Source organism: Myxocyprinus asiaticus, chromosome 23, assembly GCF_019703515.2.
Source record: "Myxocyprinus asiaticus isolate MX2 ecotype Aquarium Trade chromosome 23, UBuf_Myxa_2, whole genome shotgun sequence".
Lineage (NCBI taxonomy): Eukaryota > Metazoa > Chordata > Actinopteri > Cypriniformes > Catostomidae > Myxocyprinus > Myxocyprinus asiaticus.
The window spans coordinates 46870001-46885000 of NC_059366.1; the positions used below are offsets into that span (position 1 = coordinate 46870001).

Consider the following 15000-nt stretch of genomic DNA (forward strand, 5'->3'; position numbering starts at 1 on the left):
ACATCATTTAGTATGTTATTTCCCTTGTGAGGACCGCTGGCTGGTTTGAAATTTGGTCCCCACAACAGAGGTTAAACCTGTACACACACACACTCACTCTCACACTCACACACACACACACACACTCAGACACACACACACACTCACACACACTCACTCTCACACACACACACACTCATACACTCAGACACACACACACACACTCACTCTCACACTCACACACACACACACACACACACACACACTCAGACACACACACACACACTCACACACACACACACACACTCACACACACACACACTCATACACACACTCACACACACACTCATACACTCACACACACACACACACATACGCACACACACACAGACTCGCACTCACACACATACACTCACGCACACACACACAGACTCACACTCACACACATACACTCACACACACACACTCACACACATAAACACACAAACACATACACTCACACACACACTCACACACAGACACTCACACACTCTCATACTCACACACAAACACACATACACTCACACACACACACACACACACACACACATACTATGTTTTTATATCATTGTGTGGACTCTCCATAGACTTCCATGCATTGTTATTGATTTTATACAGATCTAACGATTATTTCTATCCCCTAACCCTAACCCTCACAGAAACCTTTTTGCATTCACACACACACACACTCACAAACACACTCATACACTCACTCACACACACACACACACTCATACACTCACTCACACACACACACACACACAGAGACTCACACTCACCCACACACATAAACACACATACACTCACACACACTCACACAATCTCACACATAAACACAGAAACACACATACACTCACACACACACACTCACACACACACACACACACACACACACACTCACACACTCACACTCACACACACACTCACACACACACACACACACACACACACACATACACACACACTCACACTCACACACACACTCACACACACAGAGTAAAAATGAAGCATTCACACATTCACATTCTGGTTCTCAGCACTCTGTTTCATCAGAATCTCTGTGGATCTATTCTTTCTGTCTGAAGCATTTGGGAATTACAGCACACGACTGCACCCAAAACCATCTGAAAATAGTGTTTCCCTGACAACAGAGAATACCGCTGGGGTGTGACACAGTCACGCGTTGAGCTGGACAGCTGTCAGCGTTTTATAAAAACAGAATCACTTTTGCTATGACTTCACAGACAGACAGAAGAATCCAGCATCTCTGAACTCAAAACTAATAGTCCCTGATTGTCTATCTCAGCTGCCAGCTCTACTGCGCCACCTGAATGTGACTGTCAAGGTGAGTTGAGAGTTTATTGGCAACTGTAATGGTTGTTTACAGATCAAACGATGACATGCAGAGAAAGAAATAAAGAATCTCCAAATCAGTATTAAAGCCCATATGTAATAAACCCATTTACTGTCTCAAAGTTGTAATCTTTTTGTAAGTTAAAATAGTTTCTTGGATCTCACTTCAATGTTGAGAGTCACTATCAGGAATCCATTGGTAACTCCTGAAGAGTGTAAACACACACTTTCAAAACATTAATCTCTTTGTTGGAGCGACACGACCAGGGGCGGAGCAAGGTGTTTTTCACAGGGGTGGCCGAGCAGGGGCCAGCGATCAGTCTGTGAAATGTTTGGGGGGGGTTGTGGTTTTTTGTGTAGAAAGTCGAGATGTGTGGATACAAAAACGGAGGGGAGTGGATACAGTGACACCCGGGATGGGGAGGTGTGGCAACCTTGGTGTGCACACATGATGGGTGCTTCTCATTTCTGAAATTGTGCATCCTCGTATCTTCGTCATCCTTGCTTCCTTTACTCGTTTCCTTGCTCCAGGGGTGTAGTAATTGTTTGTTTGTTCTGACCATCTCTTGTGAGTTCATGTTCTTATTCTCTCTTGTTTTGTTGTGTTTTATTCTGTAGTTATTAACTGTAAACCCAGAGCATCGCTTCAGTAGTCTGGCTCAAATGCAGACGGCTCCCTACCTCTCCGATGTCAGCTGGGACGATGTGTTTGAGAAGAAGATGGAACCCGGCTTTGTTCCCAATGTGAGATCAACTTAAATTAGTGACAACAAACACACACACAGCCACGATCCAAAATTTACACCCGCCAAGCACCAAATCGGCTTTGGCAAGATTGGCTCGGCCAGTTGGGGATTGCGTAATTATGCATAAGAATGATAATCTTGAGCGACAAAATGATCTAAATTCAGCCACTGAATTTAGAAAAGAAAGATGATTTACAAACATTCTGAATCATAAAGGTCTCAAAGACATCTGCTGAATGTCTTATTGACATTTGAGAGGAAATGTCTTATAGACGGTAAACAGATGAGCAAACAACCTAAAAATGACATCTTCCAGATGTAAACACATATCAAATAGACATCTGGGTGATGTACGTGTGCTATCATGGTAGTGTTCACTGTTTCACATGTCGTGTTCTTGCTGTGTGTGTGCGCAGAAAGGTCGTCTGCATTGTGACCCGACCTTTGAACTGGAAGAGATGATTCTGGAGTCTCGTCCACTTCATAAAAAGAAAAAACGACTCGCCAAAAACCGATCAAGAGACAACAGCAAAGATTCACAGTCTGTGAGTGACACCTAACACACACACCTACACACAACCTCATACCTCATAGTCCCTGCTCAAAAACTCCTCAAAATGAGTTTCTAGCTGTATGTGATATTTAAGAATAATCTCTCAGATTATGTTGTTCTGCTCTGGAGCTCGAATCTCATGATGGTCTGGTGTCATGCCGTTGAAAGAGCGAAAGGCCAACACTGTTATTCTGAGTTTATCCAATAAACGCCCACTCAAACGCATCTGTGCCTGCAGAACTCGGATCAGATTTCCTCAGAATTGGAACAGTCGTCATTCACAAAATTCTGCAGGAAATAATGCGGATAATTTGACTATGCTTTCAGCTACCAATAAGAGGCCGTTCACACAGGATGCGTTCTTGCTTTCAAAAAAATCTAGACAAGCACAATGGAACGGAACAAAAAGCAGGTGCCTCGATACATATTTTGAACTGTTTTTTGGGGGGGATTTTCTCCCCTTTTTCTCCCCAATTTGGAATGCCCAATTCCCAATGCACTCTAAGTCCTCATGGTGGTGTAGTGACTCGCCTCAGTCTGGGTGGCGGAGGACAAATCTCAGTTGCCTACGCGTCTGAAACCGTCAATCCGTGCGTTTTATCAGAATCAGAATGAGCTTTATTTCCAAGTATGTAATATATATACACACACACACACACACACACACACACATACATACATACATACACACACACATCAAAATACACATACGTAGTGCAAATCTAAATACAAATCGGTTATATACAGTGCAAGGGAATGTAATGGCACAAGAGGTTGGATGTGTTGGATAAATATAAATAGACTAATCTTGTTATTGCACATTATTATTGCTCAATGGGGCAGTTTTAACTGTTCATGAGATGGATAGTCTGGGGGAAAAAACTGTTCTTGTGCCTGACGGTTCTGGTGCTCAGAGCTCTGAAGCGTCGGCCAGAAGGCAACAGTTCAAAAAGGTAATGGGCAGGGTGAGTGGGGTCCAGAGTTATTTTACCAGTCCTTTTCCTCACTCTGGAAGTGTATAGTTCTTGAAGGGAGGGTAGGGGGCAACCAATAATCCTCTCCTTTGTCCTTTGTGGTCTTCTGATGTCTGATTACGTAGCTGAAACCAGACAGTTATTGAAGTGCAGAGGACAGACTCAATGTAGAACTGTAGAACTGAGTAGAACTGTATCAGCAGCGCCTGTGGCAGGTTGAACTTCCTCAACTGGTGAAGGAAGTACAACCTCTGCTGAGTCAATGTGTGTCTCCCACTTCAGGTCCTGTGAGATGGTAGTGCCCAGGAACCTGAATGACTCCACTGCTGCCACAGTGCTGTTTAGAATGGTGAGGGGGGTCAGTGTTGGGGTGTTCCTCCTAAAGTCCATAATCATCTCCACCGTTTTGAGCGTGTTCAGCTCAAGGTTGTTTTGACATCTTATCACGTGTCTTGTTGAGCGTTACCGCGGAGACATAGCGTGTGTGGAGGCTTCACGCTATTCTTCGTGGCATCCACGCACAACTCGCCACGCACCCCACCGAGAGTGAGAACCACATTATAGCGACCACGAGGAGGTTACCACATGTGACTCTACCCTCCCTAGCAACCGGGCCAGTTTGGTTGCTTAGGAGACCTGGCTGGAGTCACTCAGCATGCCCTGGATTCAAACTCGCGACTCCAGGAGTGATAGTCAGCGTCAATAATCGCTGAGATACCCAGGCCCCCCATTTTTTAACTGTTTTAACTTGACACGGCATCTTAAAATTCGGGCGCTTGTGGTGCAAGACACTGAAATAACAGCAAGACACATTGCAACAGTCAAAGACGTTCATCTAGTTCATGTTTACATAGAAAAGCGATTCAAAAACTCTGTCGACGGATACAAGAATGCATCCTGTATAAACAGCAGGGTCCCCACGGCCATGGAAAAATATCGGGGAATTTTAAAATTGAGTTTTCCATGCCTAGAAGAGTCATAGAAATTAATCAAATCATAAAGTGTTAGGAATTCAGCTCAAAAAGGGAATAATATTTAATTCGGGGAAAAATGGACCTTCCCGAAAACTTTCCACCAGATTCACAAACACTTCATACTCACCAGATTTGTTAGTAAATCATGTGTATGTTAGTGGATTCCAAGCATTCGTAAATATAGGGGGCATGTGCACGTTCATTCACAATCACACATTTTCACAAGGTATGTTACTCTATGAATCACATCCTAAATCACTCTATTACCATTATTTATGCTCATGCGGTACTCCTGTTGTTATTTCGGCGAGCTCCACGTGAGGGAATCAGACAGAGAGAGTTGCGATGAGTTTATATATCTGTCACCCCTCCATCATTCTTTATCGGCAAGTGTGTCATACCACCGACTGAGGAGAGCGAGATCTCAGCAAATCAGTCCGCATGTGTGACACCATGAACCAAAATCGAGTTGTTTAATTTGCCTGAATCGGTGAAACTGATGGGGGTTTCACACCTGGGAGGGGGTGAATCTCTAGCCATGTGCTATCTTTGGAAGTTTGAAGTTATGCAGACATGGATTGGCAAAAGTTAGTTCAGACCTGCAGGTGCCGCTGTCAAGGATCCCCAGCTGTTTATGGCTTAACTGTGTAGAACCCGGGACTTTCTGTGGAGGTCTGTTTATTGCTTTGTCCATCATGTTGCTCCAGGGCCTCAAAGAAGTCCTTCTGTGCAATTTATTTTAGTTTCTTTGCCTGTAATGCCCTACAAAAGTCATGAAAATCCCTATAGTGAATATACATTTTTCTAGTTTTGCTCTACTCTAAAATATTTCTTATGCATGGAGTAAAATTTGCTCACAAGCCACAGTGATGTCTGATTTGTAAGCAAAACTTTCTTTTAAATCGGTTCTTTTCAATGAATTGGTCAAAACGATTCACAAATTGGTCTAAATGATTCATTAGCAGATGTACAGAAATCACAAAGGACTAGAAAGTTCTTGGAAAAACGACAGCCTCAAAGAGTGTTGTACTTTCAGCTCACTACTTACACATTTAACATTCAATTCTGTAGAACTCCACAGATTTCCAAAACATAAGCTGTAGAAATGCAATGAAAGAAGTCTTATTATCTGTAAGAATGACTGACGTACTGATGTCCACATTCTACGACTGAAGGGTTCTCGTATCGCAAATCCCTCTCATCAGACAGTATTATCCAGCTATATTCTTTGTGATTCCAGAAATCCAAATCCATCATTACTGCATCTCTCTAATCAGATCACAGTTAATTGAGATGGTGGTGATGTCAGCTGTATTTCAGCGAGTTCTGTCAGAGAGACAGCGAGCCGCTCTGTAGATGCAGGAGTGGATGGATTATTACCTGGATGATTAAATTAGGAAGCTCTCAGTGCTGTTGTCAGGCCTGGAGCTTCTCCAGGCTATTTTTGGTTCCAAACATCAGATATGAAGCTCAGCAGAACAACAAAAGGATTCGCTTGGGAACTAAAAGTGTAGGAGGTTTACACTGTCTGACTGCTAGTTAGTCGATTGATTCACTCGTTTCTTTATTTTGTCTTTGTGTCTCTTTAACTGCAGGAGAACGAGTATCTTCAGGAGTGCCTTGAAGTCGTCCAGCAGGAGTTCATGATCTTCAACCGTGAAAAGTGAGACTACATCAAACACCATAGCTCTGTTTCAAACCCTAGTGTGCTGCCTACCTAGATAGCATTTTTAGTTATGAGTAAAGGCCGATTTATACTTCTGCATCAAACCAATGCTATAGCCTGACATGCACCTCTTCAAAAATGGAACAACGTGTCATGTTGACGCAGACCACAACAGTTGAGGAGAGAGTAGCATTGCTTTTGTTTAATAATTAAATGTTTAATTACAGTATTACAGAAATGGCATTTTCTTTCAATATGACAGACCAATGCAGAATGATAAATGCAAACCATGAGCCTACGGCGCAGGTTCGACACAGAAGAATAAATCTGCCTTTAGCTCCTACTAGAGCGTTTCAAATCAGTGACTTTTTCCATGATGGTTAGGATGCTGCCTTAGAAGATAGCTGCCTGTGTTGACATTAGATAGCAAAGCAGCTCACTAGGGTTTTGAAATGGAGCTTATGTGAGTGTGTGTCTCTTTAAATGTACAGAAAACGTAACAGTTATATTCTCTTTCCAGAGAGGAAAAATATCACTGCAGTCGTGCTCTAAATTATTACCTCATTTATTATTTACCAGCGTCTGCACACACTGCAGCCCTGTCGCTCTCTCTCTCTGCTGTCATTTATGTTTCTGATGCTATATGTAAAACTGACACATTATTCATGAACGTTTATTTCACACATCACATAATTTGCTGCTATATCTGCCTGTGTAGCACACTGCTTGAGCTCTGATGACTGTTAGTCGTGTTTGAGTCCAGCATCTCTATCATTATTGCTCATAGTGATCTGATCCAACCTCTAACAGCAAGTATTAAACATTCAGTGTGTTTGTGCTCCAGACATAAATGATCCCTCAAATCATGTGTGTTGTTGAGGAGAGGTGTGCTGTTACTTTACTAACAGATCACACTTACAGTTTTCACCTGGAAAAAAATCCATAGACTCTTTTCACTTCAGCCAGTAAACAATCACCTAGTAACTGCCCCAGCCACCAAGTGAACACCCTTGCAACCACCCTCAACCACCTAGCAACTACCTAGAACCCCCTAGCAACAACCACCCAGCTATCACTCCCAACCACCACAATACCCTAGCAACTACGCCAGCACCCTAGCAACAACTTCCAACACCCTAGCAACCACCCTCAACCACTTAGCAACCACCCTAAAACCACTCCCAACAACCTAGCAACACCCAACACCCAAGCAACCACTCTAACCACCTAGCAACCACCTAGAACACCCAAGTAACGATCCAAAAAACCCTAGCAACCACCCCCAGCCACCAAGCAACCAATCCCTGCACCCTAGAAATAACTTTTAACCACCTAGCAACCTCCCTAACACCCTAGTAACCTCCCTAACCACCTAGCAACCACCCCAATACCCTATTAACCTCCCCAAACGCCCTAGAAATGACCCCAACCACCTAGCAGCCACCCAGAACACCCTAGCAACCACCCAGAACACCCTAGCAACCAACCAGTACCTTAGTAACCTTCCCAACACTTTAGCGACCACCCCCAACTACCCAATACCCTAGTAACCTTCCCCAACACCATAGCAACCACTCCGAACAACCTAGCAACCAATCCCAACCAACGAGCAACCACCCAACACCCTAGAAACCACACAGAACACCCTTGCAAACACCCTAGAAACCACCCCCAACACCTTAGTAACCAATCCAAACCACCTAGCAACAATCCAATACCATTGTAATCTCCCCCAGCACCCTAGCAACCACCTAGCAACCTCCCCCATCCACCTAGTAACTACCACCGAGCAACTACCCCAATACGCTAGCAACAATCTAGCAACCATCCCCAACAATCTAGCAACCATCCCCAACTACCTAGCAACCACTCTGAACAGCATTGTGGTGGTAAGTTTTGCACAGGCTAACATGCATCACTCATATTTTCTTCAGAAAATGTAAAAATCAAGTTTTGTTATTATTTGGACTGCAGAAATCTGCACAAAAACACAAACACACAAAGTTAAAATCCTTATTGGATGAATTCATAACATGCTACTGTTGTTGGTGTAGTATGAACGCTGCTGTTGTTCTTCTGTGTGTTGAGATTGAAGCGTCGTCAGGAGGAGGGCGGGATGGGAGCAGACAGCGAGGGAGCAGAAGGAGATCCAGATGGGGAGGGCGATGAGGCTGAGGGAGGAACAGAAGATGAAGAGGCAGAGCTCGAACCTGAGACCTCCAAACTGAGCATGTGCGGTTCAGTGTGCTCATCTCCTGGAAGCTGCTAGCGCCCCCTGTTGACCTCAGTGGTGACGGTGCGCTCACCATGCCTTTAAACTCCCTCATGTTCCACACGATGCTGAGAAACGTGTTCACAAGACAGACCCGCACGCCTCTTCGCGACACAGGTGAACACGACACAATTCTCAGCCTTCTTCATGTGTTCCAACTGACCTGTTTCGGTGACATCCACGCCGCCACCATATTTGTGACCATCAGTGGGAGGAAACAATGGCGGTGAATGGAAAAACACCCGAAAAACGATATCAAGAAAAACATCAAAAATGACTTTTGGTCCATGCCAAGTCCCAGGAAAAGTTCATAGAGGTCTGGAGACAGCACAAATATTGCCAAATTGAACTTTCACGGACATTTAAAGATATTTTATCCACGATTCATCTCTGTACGCCGGCGAGTCTGATGTGTGACCGGCGAGTACACACGCCCACCGGTAAACATCTCTCATTCAGAAGTTACAAATGTTTTTGTGTTGTTTTCTGGTCTGATTTAGTCACAGTATTAAAAAATGTATTTGATGATCACGTCTGTATTAATGTAAGATCTGCTTTTAAATCCTGAAGAAGAATTTTGTTGCATCTCACAGCGCAGCGCAATAAAGGTTTATGGAATATCGGTCACAAACATGGCGGCGCGGTCATACAGTGACGTCACATGAAACAGGTCAATAGTGTTCTTCTGTCCCTAGAGTAAGTTTGAACTATGCAACATAACTCTTCAGCATGATGTAAAATAGAGATTTTAGAGGCAATTCAACAAAGACTGTAAGCTTGAGTCTGAGGACACACTGAAACTGAGCTCACACACAGTATGAGAATAATGACTGATGTTTGGATTTGTGGTTTAGTTCATTTGTCTCTGTCAGACACAGACTGTTTATTTGGTGTCTAGGTCAGTCTATAACAGTTTAGTAACCGGTAAACTAACAGCTGAATTACTGATGACTGACTCTAGAAAGTGATCCATTGGATGCTGATTTGGAAAATAATAATTATAAGGCACGTTCCATAAATAGGGTACACTTGGGTGTCTCATTGTTTTTAAAACATTAGAGGCACAACTCCCATGTTCTTGTAGTTAAACTATTATCTTACAGAAATTTCACTTGGCATGAAAAGTAATAGAGTTATCACTTTACAATAAGGTTGTAATCGTTAGCAAGGCTTAAAGGAATATTCCGGGTTCAATACAAGTTGAGCTCAGTCGACAGCATTTGTGGCATAATGTTGATTACCACAGAAATTTCACACCAAGTCCATTTTTTCGGTACGAATGGTCGTTCCGAATGAGCTTTTGTATGGTAAAGGCCTCAATATACTTCGAAATCGAAGAACAAATGGGTGTGGCGTCATTTAGAACAAAATCTGGCCAAAAAGGTCAAACGTTTTTGCGTTCGTTTCGGTGGTTCGTAACAGCTCGCCAGGGCAGACTTTTAGGAAAATTTCTATTTGGTCCACATCATCGGTAGGTGTGACCTAGAGCTCCACCTACCTTGATGCCGACAGCAAGTTCTGTTTATGTTGTTTAGTGAGTCAAAATGAGTCGGCATGAACACGTTGACGCATAGAGTTATTAGCCACCTGCTGCAACACCTACATCTGTATAATTGTTCGCTTAAGAGATATTTTCCAAGACCATGTCATGTGATTTTGTTTTGGTTAATTAGTCTACTAAAGGAATCAGATCTTCTCAAGAGCCCATTAACTCATGTGCCATCTGCAGCGAAAGCCATTCACACATCTGCCCAAAGTAAGATATGCCCATGATCATTCTTTTGTCTTTATTCTGAACATTATCACTTTTAAACACTTATCTTTGCAATAGTATCAGTGTCATTATAAATCACAATAACAGTGTAACCAGTGCATATAATGGCCACGTATAGCGTGTGAATGCATGAATTCAGAATGTAAACAAGACAAATTAAACATTTTCTACTGCATATATATTACTTTAAGTGATTAAAACAGCTTCTTTTACTGACCTCATGTGAAGTCTACTCATAGAATGAGGCATAAAGTCATTTTTAAGGTTTTATATATAGTGTCCTCATATTTAAATGTACCTCTAAACGCCTCCCACAGCGGCGTGACGGGTGTCTGAATGTTCGGAAACAGTATACCGTTGCATGGCTGTTTAGAACTTCTTTTTACCCCTGAACGAAGAACGAAAAGGAACTTATCCGTAAGTATATCAAGGCCTTAATGGATTCTGATGGCGCTATTCACATCGGGTCCGACCAGTTGTCCGCCGACAATCCAAAGGTTTTTTACGGAGAGCGTTCCGATTTTTTTTTTTCTTCGGACTGCGATGCGGGGGTCATAATGTTTCATTACAACACATTACACAAGGCATAATAACAGTTAAAATTAATGCACAGATACATAAAAAAGTATATTCAATGTAGGGATGCCGTGGTGTGAGTTTTTGGCGGTTAGATTAACCATCTGAGAAAAAAAATCATGGTTAACCGGTTTTACAATTATATGTACATTTTCTTATTATGCAACAGCACTGATGCAAAAAATGCATATCACATAACATCAGCCGCGGGCCGTGCATTTAAAGTCTAGGACTTCAGCGTGATTCATGCCATTAAGAAAACACAGTTTCACAATGAATAAGACACAGTATGCCTATCATACATTATGTGGCAGTCAACTAATAATACCAATTGACATTTTAAAAACACGTCCACGCACGAATGCCAGAACTTGAAACGACACTTAATGCTCAAGCAAGTCTAATTTTAACTGCAGCGTGACTGTTTTGTGAAATGAACATCAAAAATCATAATTTTTCATATGAATCTACCAAGGAGGTCTATAATACCTGGACAAGTCTATCTAATAATATTTGCGATTTAAATGTTGCTTGCAATAAATTTCGTTTCATCAGGGTACACGGTTATGCTGCGTTCCATTCAAGTTGGATGAGGGATATTCCTACTTGATATCTCCAACCATAAATGCATCCCATTCCCCGATATTCGGAACTGCAACGCTCCCGTTCGCTTAGCAGGGGTTTGACTCTCATTAGAGATGTCTCCTAGCAACCCAACTGATAAACAATACTGCAGCGCTAGCATTTGTGCTTCAGGTGTACGATTATCGAAAGAGATTCTAATGTTTTATACACCTGTTTCGGCAGGCGTTTGTTAAACAAGCTTTAATCTCTTGTAATGTGGAAACGAACACATTTATCGATATTACTTAATAAAGTGAATGTTTATCACTTACTGTGTATATCTATATATAGTGTTGACATGTTTGTGTGACATCATGCCCCTGCATCTCGGTGAAATCCGAGTTGAGAATTTCTGCATGAGCCTACAAGTTGTAATTCTGACTTCAAGATGCATTCCATTGCACTTTTCCTAGTAGGAAGTTGTAAATTCTGACTTTCCGAGTTGAATGGAACGCAGCACTACTTTTCAAAACTTGATTGGACACTGAATGCTCAAGCAGCCTAATTTACACTTAGAAAACTCCTGATGTTGCTATAGCAATGCAAAAAGCACTTACCAATTTACTTGAAGTGAAAATCTGTCCTCCTTTCCTGATTAATAAATTAAGCAATCACACAGTCACGCAGAACATCTCGTGTTTTTAAATCCATAAGGATCTCTTTCTCAATGGCGATAGCGGCAGTGATGACGATCTTGCGCTCTTCGCTTTCAAATTACGCCACTTAAAGCGTGATTACGTCACTCAAGTCCAGCTAGAAGGCCTCGACCGGGATATATGCTAAAGATCACACCCACCAAAAACAAATCAATCAATCTGATTGGCTGATGAATCTGACAATCTGACTTTAGTCGCTCATTCATTTGCACTGTTGAGGGATTCTGTAGAAATTCGGAAGGCCTGAGGGGGTGGAGCTCAAACTCACGTGCTGCTTCCGGCATATAATGATTTGTGAAACAGTTGTCACGCTTCCCTTGTTATGCATCAAGGAATAAATTCTGACTGGATAAACTTTTCATTTTTCTCTGTTTGTTTGTAGATTAATTAAGAGTGGAAAGTGATTAAAAATACATAGGCAAAAAGGTGATTGAGAATGAAAGGATGAAAAATATTTATTTATTTGGCATGTTAGGCCAAATAACACCTCAGCATTACCTATAAAAGCATTTTTAAAAATCCTGCATCCTGTCCAGGAGATCAGCAGTTACAGAAATACTCAAACCAGCCCGTCTGGCACCAACAATCATCCATGTGATTATCTAATCAGCCAGTCGTGTGGCAGCAGTGCAGTGTATAAAATCATGCAGATACAGGTCAGGAGCTTCAGTTAATGTTCACATCAACCATCAGAATGGGGAAAAAATGTGATCTCAGTGATTTGGAGCGTGGCATAATTGTTGGTGCCAGACGGGCTGGTTTGAGTATTTCTGGGATTTTCATGCACAACAGTCTCTAGAATTTACTCAAAATGGTGCCAAAAACAAAAAACATCCAGTGAGTGTCAGTTCTGTGGATGGAAACACCTTGTTGATGAGAGAGATCAACAGAGAATGACCAGACTGGTTTGAACTGACAAAGTCTACGGCACTGGCGTAGAATTGAGGGAGATGCATCTGTCCTTCTTTATATATTTTTATATTATATATAACGCTGAAAATAATTTCATATGAGATACCTTGCAATTGTGTGGCAAAATTAATTTTGACTCGTCCCTCCTTTTCTTTAATAAAAGCACAAATCTGTGTTCCAGTGAGACACTTACAATGGAAGTCAATGGATCAATTTTTAGAGGGTTTAAAGTCAGAAATGTGACGCTTATAATTTAATAAAAGCACTTACATTCATTCTATTTAAATCTCATGTATTATTTGAGCTGTAAAGTTGTTTAAATCATCATTTTTACAGTCATTTTAGGGGTTTCAGTGTTATGTCGCCATGGCAACAAAGTTGTAAAATTGTCTATATCTTCACACAGATGTGGTTAGTAAGTGATTTAATCACAGTAAAATCATGTTAACACACATATTGTTTATGTCTTGTGTCTATACTTTTGAAACAGTGAGTATTTTAATGTTTACAGATTGACCCCATTGACTTCCATTGTAAGTGTCTCACTGGAACACACATTTAAAGAAAAGGAGCGACGAGTCCAAATTAATTTTTGCGTTAATCAACATTATGACACAAATGCTGTCGATTGAGCTGAACTTGTACTGAACCCGGAATATTCCTTAAACATGAACAAACAATGAATAATTTTACAGCACTTATTTATCTTGGTTAATGTAAATTTTCACATATACTAATACATTTGTATAATTGTAAGAGCTAATGCATTAGGAACTATCGTGAACAATTGTATTTCTTTCTTCAAATTAACCCGAACCAAGATTAAGAAATGCTTTTAAAAAATATTGTTCATTGTTAGTTGATGTTACCTAATGCACTTACTAATGTTAACAAATTAAACCTTACTGTAAAGTGTCAACCTCAGAGGTCTTGACCTGTTCAGTCCTATCATAATTTTGACAATCTATTGAATTAATATTCAATTCATTCATGTGGTAAAAAAAATAAATAACTACATTTAATTACCAAAAACCCGTCTTTGCAATGTTTAGAACATTTCTCCCCCGTTACAAAAATGCAACATTCTTTAGAATCGTGAAACTCAGGAAGTGACATAATTTGGGCCCTTTAAAGCATGAAGGGAAGACAATTAAATAATCTCATTCCCATTTTCTCAATATTTACACAAATTTGTTCGGCATCGATGGAAAGTTATTGTGAAAAAAATGACTGAACAAATATTTTTAATTTTAGAATATATATATATATATATATATATATATATATATATATATATATATATATATATATATATATATAATTATTATTATTATTTTTTTTTTTTATTTTTTTTTTTTATTTTTTTTTGACAGGTTGTTTTTTTTTTTTTAAATAATAACAAATCAGGGTAGTTTGTATTATTATTATTATTATTATTTGTTATTATTTATTTGTTCATATTTTGTACCATATTCATGGAAAGTGCCATAAAGATGAACATTTTCTGAGATTTTGAGAGCCAGTGTCTGTGTACCACAAGCACTTTCAACATTTAATCATGTGCAGAATATAAATTAGACATTTATATTAAACACAGACATTCAGTTTTCACTAGTTAAAATGCTCATTATTGATATCGGCAATGGAATAATGGTGTTGTTTTGAACAGGAGTGCATGACTGATGCGTGATTCTAGTGACCATGCAGTTACAGATATATTTTTTACCAGTTGAAAATCCATTTTTGATATCAAGAGTGGGTATTTCTGCATTTTTAATTGTAATTAGTGCAAACCTAATTAATGAGATAAAAAATGAATATTTTAACTAATGAAAACTGAATATCATAGATATCTATAATTCATATCCCGCACATGATTAGATTCAATGATGGTATTGATGT

At 40.5% G+C, this 15000-nt stretch overlaps 1 protein-coding gene across 1 annotated transcript in view; it reads left to right on the forward strand.

The window, feature by feature from the left end:
- The window catches only part of LOC127414379 (serine/threonine-protein kinase 32C), a 123592-nt gene extending 110534 nt beyond the window's left edge, over nucleotides 1–13058 (forward strand). Inside the window, exons 9-12 of the mRNA XM_051652377.1 lie at nucleotides 1990–2115; nucleotides 2534–2662; nucleotides 6214–6281; nucleotides 8373–13058. Coding sequence (XP_051508337.1) covers nucleotides 1990–2115; nucleotides 2534–2662; nucleotides 6214–6281; nucleotides 8373–8553 — 504 coding nt within the window. The 3' untranslated portion in view covers nucleotides 8554–13058. The remainder of the gene's footprint in view (nucleotides 1–1989; nucleotides 2116–2533; nucleotides 2663–6213; nucleotides 6282–8372) is intronic.
- Nucleotides 13059–15000: the final 1942 nt, after the last annotated feature.